The sequence below is a fragment of the Siphateles boraxobius genome, unplaced genomic scaffold (assembly GCF_051911475.1).
Source record: "Siphateles boraxobius isolate OS27281-9 unplaced genomic scaffold, OSU_SipBor_1 115, whole genome shotgun sequence".
NCBI lineage: Eukaryota > Metazoa > Chordata > Actinopteri > Cypriniformes > Leuciscidae > Siphateles > Siphateles boraxobius.
The window spans coordinates 81,516-89,052 of record NW_027508717.1 but is presented as its reverse complement, the minus strand read 5'-3'; the positions used below and the strand labels follow the sequence as shown (position 1 = coordinate 89,052).

The 7,537-nt window shown below is 37.4% G+C and overlaps 1 protein-coding gene across 1 annotated transcript; it reads left to right on the top strand.

The window, feature by feature from the left end:
- Window positions 1-676: 676 nt before the first annotated feature.
- psmg4 (proteasome (prosome, macropain) assembly chaperone 4) lies at window positions 677-5,995 on the top strand. The gene is made up of 3 exons (XM_077199974.1): window positions 677-997; window positions 1,583-1,658; window positions 5,711-5,995. Exons 1-3 carry the CDS (start codon window positions 806-808, stop codon window positions 5,830-5,832), a joined length of 390 nt encoding a protein of 129 aa, XP_077056089.1. The 5' UTR covers window positions 677-805; the 3' UTR covers window positions 5,833-5,995.
- Window positions 5,996-7,537: the final 1,542 nt, after the last annotated feature.

Genomic DNA, 7,537 nt, shown 5'->3' with positions numbered 1-7,537 from the left:
AATAATTTTGTGTTTACATAATATATATGTGTGTGTACTGTGTATAATTAGTTTGTATATATAAATTCTTCAAAATATCTTCCTTTGTGTTCAGCTGAAGCAAGACATACAGGTTTGGAACAACATGAGGGTGAATAAATGATGACAGAATTTAGATTTTTTTTTTTTGGTGAACTGTCCCTTTAATAATAATAATAATAATAATAATAAACTTTAGTTTATATAGCGAATTTAAAGCAGCTTCTCAAGGCACTTTACACAGTAAATATACAAAGACAAAAATAAATAATAATAAAAAAGTAAAAAATACAATATATACAAATAAATATAAAGCGTACAAAAAAAGAACACACTGGAATACAAAATAATTAAAACCATTAGGAAAAAAGCGAACCTAAAAACGTAAAATTCCTGACTGTTTCGTTTACGGCACTTTTCCGCCAGACCAGCGGGTGACGCTACAGACTCGCGTCATAACATTGCAGATTTTGTTTATGCTCAAACAGCAACATTACGCACAAACCAGAGCCACCTATCTCTATATGGCTCTGGCACTAACTAACGTTAGAAAAGTGAAATCATAATCATCCACCTCTCCTTTAACGTAATATTCCTGATCATAGACATCATCTATGTTCCTGTTGGTTTTGTTTACGGCACTCGTCCTCCAGACCAGCGGGTATCGCTACAGTCTCGGTCGCCGAGCGGAACTGAGGAAGAGCGGGGCGCGTGTGTTAGATGTGTGTGTTTTTACTTTCATTATGAGATGTCTGCATGATTTGGTCGCTGTGTGAAGCTGATCGGGATGGAGACTGTGGAGAACGGTGACTCCAGCACTCAGGCGTCTGTGCAGAGCATCTGTGTTCATGATTTCTCAGAGAAGATCCTGGAGCAACTGGTTCATTTCCACGTGATGAAGCTGAGCGGCGGGTTCTTCCTCTGGATCGGGTCCGGCCCGGTTCTGTCCAATCTGGCCGTGTCCATCGGGAGTAAATATGTGAGTCTTGCATTATCTGCGACATTATCTTGTGTGTTTGTGTGTGTATATGTGTATGTGTGTGTGTATATAACCAATCAGATATATATATACACACACACACACAAATACATATGTGTGTGTGTAAATATATGTATGTGTGTGTGTGTTTGTGTGTGTATATGTATGTGTGTGTATATAACCAGTCAGATATACACACACACACAAATACATATGTGTGTGTGTGTGTGTGTGTGTGTGTAAATATATGTATGTATGTGTGTGTATGTGTATATAACCAATCAGAGAAAACATTTCAAATCAAAAATACACCCCAATAAAAGAAATTACATATATATATATATATATATATATATATATATATATATATATGTATATATATATATATATATATATATATATATATATATGTGTATATATATATATATATATATGCACACACACACACAAATACATACATATATATATATATATGCAATTTCTTTAATAAGGGTGTATTTTTGATTTGGTTCACATGTGATAGTAGCGCCATCATAGAAGTGTTTTCTGCAGCTCTTATCATGTATTTGCTCTTTTTTTTCCCAGGATGCCGCACCTCTGTCGACGCTGGTGCTGGGAGACACGTCCGACACGACACCAAGCTCTCTCGCTCAGAGACTCAGTAAGAACACCTTCACTGACTGTAATCTAGACCCATCGATCCGTTTCAGGGGGTCATTTGTACGGCTGTCACTAACGATTATTGCAGATTAATCCGGACATTTTTGTGGTAATAAAAATAGACCTAAGCAAACAATAGCTTTTAAAATGACCTAAATACATATATAAAAACAATGATGCAATAATATTTAGTTCAAATAAAGTATCAAAAGCGAGTAATCATATGGTTTTATTGAACAACATTGTTAAATATTAGATCATGTTTTATTCATAATATATACAATCATCTTATGTAAATGATGTATTATAACAAAGGCCTGCAGGATGCCAACATGTTTTTTGTTGTTGTTACACTTTACAGCATTGTTTAATAGTGTCCAAACAACATTTAATTCAAATGTCCACTTAATTTTTCATATTTGGCCACTTCTTTACAATAGAAATTATATAACTACTGTAATTTCTTGAATAAGAATATGTGGAACGTCAAACCATGCAAATTCAGAAGGAAGGTTAAAACTTTTATTTTGAAATCGTGATGAACAGTTTGCATTTTTAGAAACATATATGATAATGTACCTTTTAGAGAAGGCTTCTAATATGCAAGTCTTTTTGAGCTTGTTTTTTTCTGTATGTAAATGTATTTGTATGTTATTTTATTGTTTTGATTGGGAGTTTGAGACGCTTCACGCATATAAATCATTACAGTTCATGTGAAGCAGCATTTACTGTGAACGGAGACGCACGTAAACAATTATTTGGCCATTAGTGCTGTAACGATATGCGATATGAAACCGAAATCACGACACTCAGATCCACGAACCTGTGTCTCGGTGTGAGAAGAATCGCAACACACACTTTCACACTCCCAGAGTTATCCTACCCGTCCAGATCCAGTGCTACCTCATCTTTAAATTACTATTAGTATTATTTGAAGTTAACATTATAAAATACGTAGAGCTACAGTGCGTGAGCAGCAGTGACGCAGGGGATTCGGCGCCGAGTATATTTTCAAAAGTGAAAGCGACGAAATAAATATGATTTGTGCCCAAAATCCACAGAATAGGCAAACAAAAGAAAATGAAGACTCGCAAATACTTATAGAAGATTTACCTTTATATTTTTCAAATGATTTTTAATAAAAATAAAAAAATTTCCCTCAAAATCTTTTTGTTTCTCTCCTCATACAACCCCTCGAAAGAATCGAATCGTGGGTCAAGAATCATGATACGAACCGAATCGTGGGTTTGGTGAATCGTTACAGTCCTATTGGCCATATATTTATTTAATTGAATCGCAGACTTTGTGAATTCACAATAGCACTATGCTATAGAATAGTTTTAAAGCTACAACACGTAATTTTTTTCCCCGCTAGGGGTCGCTTACCTCTTACCGAAGGCGTAGGTTTATGACGCATAAGCGGAATTATGGAACTTGTCGTCATGCCGACGGATCTAATAATGTTTATGTATGAGTGAATACATTGATGTTTTTAACATGACTGTGTGAAACGGCGCGATCGCTAATGAGAGACACATCTCAGCGCCACACGTGAGTCCCGCGGATATAAAGGAATGAGGACATTTCATTCTACCGAACTAACGACCCGCAAGTGTTGTATTAAAACTCACACGGGTCCGTTTATTAGACGAATGAAACTTGAGGAAACGCAGCGCTGCTTCACTTGGTCTACACTATCACACTAAACTGCATTTGAGTGTGTTAAAGTTATAATGTTATTCTATGTGTTAGTTTGTTGGCTATATGAGACTAGCAGTACGCTAGATCAACTTTAGAATAACATACTGATCATATTCTCACACTTCATCATGTTGAGCTACAGTATATAACATTGATTATGCAGGAGCGGCGTCTGTGGAGTCGTGACACGTGAAGCTCTCGGCATCTCGAAAACGCCACGCTGATATTGATCCTCGTTTTATTTCTCCTTTTGTCCCAAAGTCTGCTTGCCATGATCCATAATGTTTAAATGAAACATCAACAGCGTGAGCGCGCCGCTAGACGTAACGCAGTTGTCCACGTCTGTCGCCATGGTTACTGTTACGAACTTTTAAAGAACTAGGAGATAGACGCAACATTTAGATATCACACCACTGCTGGTAAGTCGTAAATAGCAGAAAGGACCATGAATAGACACGCAAACATGTTAGAAAGGTGAGTATTTTATTACCATAAAGCCAAAGCCACTAGAAACAATGTATGTGCTGTACAATGTAGATGGAACCCCACAAAAGAAAGAAAAGAACATAAATAATTATAAGGTTAAGGAACTTAAGTGGCGCCAAATAAAAGAACCAAATATAACAAAAATAATTCCCTTAAACTAATCCCCAACCTCTGACCTAACAAAACAAAATGTGAAAAACAATCCGAGATCTTCAGCGCGTTCGACGCCATAAGCTTCCTTCACTAAGAAAACAGAAACTCAAGAGGTGGCGCACACTTCTTACCTAGTGTGTCTAACATCTGACATTACTACGGGCACAGTGTATATCGCGCGATCTACTGACCTGTTCTCTTCCCATATACATCACCTTAAAACCATTAGACTCAGGACATTGGCATCAAACCCAAAATAACACGAAGGCACTAAATGTCAGATATAATTAACAGAAAACAAAGTACTGGTACAAAGTACGCCACGCAGGACACTGAACAAGCACACACAAACTGTTCGACATGAAACGCACAGGAAGCCTTTTAAACAGCTGTGCGACAGCGGATTGGACACTGAAGAACCGCCCTGATGATGATGGACAGCTGACACAGCCTATCACCTAAACCTAGGAGCAAAATAGAAAGAGCACAAGAGAGGGAGGGAAAAACAAGCACAAAACCTAGCAAAACCGTATAGAACGTAAAAGTTACTATGGCAGTACAAGCATAAACCAGGGATAACGCGGATATTACGTCAAGTTACAAGAGACGTGCAAGTGTGTAATCCATCAGCCGGAAACTGAAGCCTCGCGGGAGCCGCCATTGTAGCAGAGCATCACCAGCCGTTAGCATTCCATTGACTCCCATTCATTTTGGCGTCACTTTGACAGCGAATAACTTTACATCTGAGGCGTCCAAAGACTTCATTTGTCCATTATTTATTTCTAAAGAAACACGACAATGTATAAAAGGCTCCATTACTTTGTATCTTACGTTATGGCCCCGTAGAAGCCGTTTTTGTAAAAATAGGCTAACGATTGCGTCATAACCACGCGACTCTCTGTCGCACAGTAGAGAAATTACCGTATAGACAGGAGGAGAAGCTCGCAGGCAATCTTTTACTGTCTATGAGGCAATCGGTGGACATAGAGGCATAAAGTCAAGGAGAAGCCCATAGATAGAGAGTCCATAAAAGCAACGGGACAAAATATTGCAACAACGTTTTTGAGATATTAGGTGATTCAGATTTGTCTTGGCACAGCTACTAGAAGATTCACGTCACATCTACGTCATCAAGCTCAGTTTGAGTCTGCGCAGTCGCTCAGCCATCAGGAAGTGAGTGCTTCTAATGGGCTTCACTTTTCTCCGTTGAAATCAAGGGGGCGCTGTGTTTAAAATTGGAATTTCTCTTAAATTAAAAATCTTTTGGGAACTTTTTGGGATATTGTAAGTACACAACTGCAGCAAATATATCACACTGTGCAAGTGATTTTAGGATATTTTATTACAAAATTCTTACATATTGTACCTTTTATTACATCATGCAGTGGCAAACAGTCTAATAATGCGTTCATGGGTTCTCGTCTGTGGAATAAGCCGCTTCTGGTATTTTGCCGGTTACTCGACGCGAGGAAATTGTAATCAAGCATTTTTTTTTTAAATCGAGGTCTCGTATTTAATCGATGGATCATGACAGCCCTAGTCATTTGCAAAAGTGTAATGTCGGAAAACTCATCCAAATGTTTTGATGATCATCTAGAGGATTTGCACACTCATGGAAAACCTTAAATCTTCAATTGCATTCATGTCCAGTGTAATCTTTCTGTGGGGAGAATTGCCACGCCTGGGTTTTTAGCATTTTTCTTTTCTTTTCAGCAAAGAAGACAAAGAAGCAGGTGTTTGTAAGTTACAACTTGCCCATGACGAACTCAAATCTTGCACTACTGGTGGAGGACAGGATCAAGAAGGAGATGGAGCTTCATCCTGACAAGTTTTAAACATTCACTCTTTTTGCAACAGTTTTTTTTTTTTTGTACATAGCTCAATAAATCTAAAGAAAAAAAATGTTCTGTTGTAATGCAATACTAATTTGTGTGGTACTTTTCCAGTCTGAGACAAAAATATGTGGGTTATAGCATAAAATAACCTGTTAAAAACTGATCTGGTATTTTCTAATTTTTCTTATTTTTAATGTAAGCAGGTTGTTTAAAACCTGGAAATATGGCGGAGATTTTAAAGGGTTGTTCGTAGAATTCAGAAAGCGATTAGCCGTTAAGTGAACAGCTTATTGCTAACATACAAGACACTGAACGTGATTCAAGAGAAGACCCTGCTATTCTCACAGCGAAGGTGTTTTTCAGGCTTTGCAAGAAGTTTGAAATACATTTGCAGTGATATACTGATAATAAACATCCTGACGCCATGGGGGAAGGTCTCGTTAAGTTTCGATGCAAGCTGTTCACAGATTAGCCGCGTTTCCGTTACCCATCAAATTGCGCGAATTGAAAATGCGAATTGAATTAATATACGCCAAATGGAAACACGTAAATTTCGCAAAAACTCCCGTTTATCGCAAAAAAGTTTTTACGCTCGCGTGAGGAAGTTTTTCAGGCAATTCGAAAAATAAATATTTCGCGAAACTGCAATGGAAACAGTTTTTGCACATAACAGTCACGTGACGTAGAAGGCGCGGTGTGTTTGGACCGTTTGGACACTGGACAGAATAGCAGACAGAGCTCTTTATTAAACTCATAAAAGGCTAAAGAATTATAGGAATACTGGATTCTAAACCTCAAAGAAATGCCACAATCACGAACTGGAAGCAGAAATGAGGGAGAAACACCTAGAAACTCCTCATATGTGCCGTTCACAGTAGAGGGTATGCACGTGACGTCACCGTTGGCCGGAGTGACTGCGGTTACGCCCACTAACTTGCAAAAAGACTGAGCGGCAGAAACACTGGTTTTCAGCGTGAATGCTGCGGAAAAACACCACAAAACGCGTCTAAAACGGGAAAGAGCTTTGAGACTGACTGTACAACTAGATTTGACAAGAAATATGAGGTATATTTTTACAGACTACCTAATGATACAGAACAGAGAAGCAAATAGATCGCTGCAATTCATAGAAACAACTGGACTCCAGGCAGCGAAAGGTGGATTTGCAGTTATCATTTTTGTGTCAATATGCTGCTGATAATAAAAAAATAATATCTGCTGCAGTGGTTCTGATATATATATATATATATATATATATATATATATATATATATATATATATATATATATATATATATTTATATATATACCTACAACGTCGGTTGCCATGGTTTTTGGAAGGATTATCGCGAGAGGAAGAAATTACGTTTTAGTCGCATAACATCGGTTAATGGAAACGCCGTCATTTCGCAATAGTTTTTATTGATATTTAGAAAAAAATGCAAAAGTTTTGCGCAAATCTGTAATGGAAACGTGCCTATTGCAATAAAACCATTAATACATGAAAATTCCTACATATAGCCCATTTAAGCATTTCATTTCCAGGCGTTTTCAAAGGTTATGCAAGAGAATGAATTTTTCTGTTTCTCTCACAGAATACAGAAAAGGTCATAAACATGTATTGATCAGAAGGTGTGGGAACACTGTTATTCAAATAAGAGCAACAAAATATACTGTATTAAAAATGGTATTTATTTACAAGTGC

Coding starts and splice junctions, on each gene's coding strand:
- psmg4 (XM_077199974.1), top strand. CDS start 806: ATGGAGACTGTGGAGAACGGTGACTCCAGCACTCAGGCGTCTGTGCAG. Junction 998..1,582: donor TGTCCATCGGGAGTAAATAT/GTGAGTCTTGCA, acceptor TTTTTTTCCCAG/GATGCCGCACCTCTGTCGAC. Junction 1,659..5,710: donor CTCTCTCGCTCAGAGACTCA/GTAAGAACACCT, acceptor TTTTCTTTTCAG/CAAAGAAGACAAAGAAGCAG.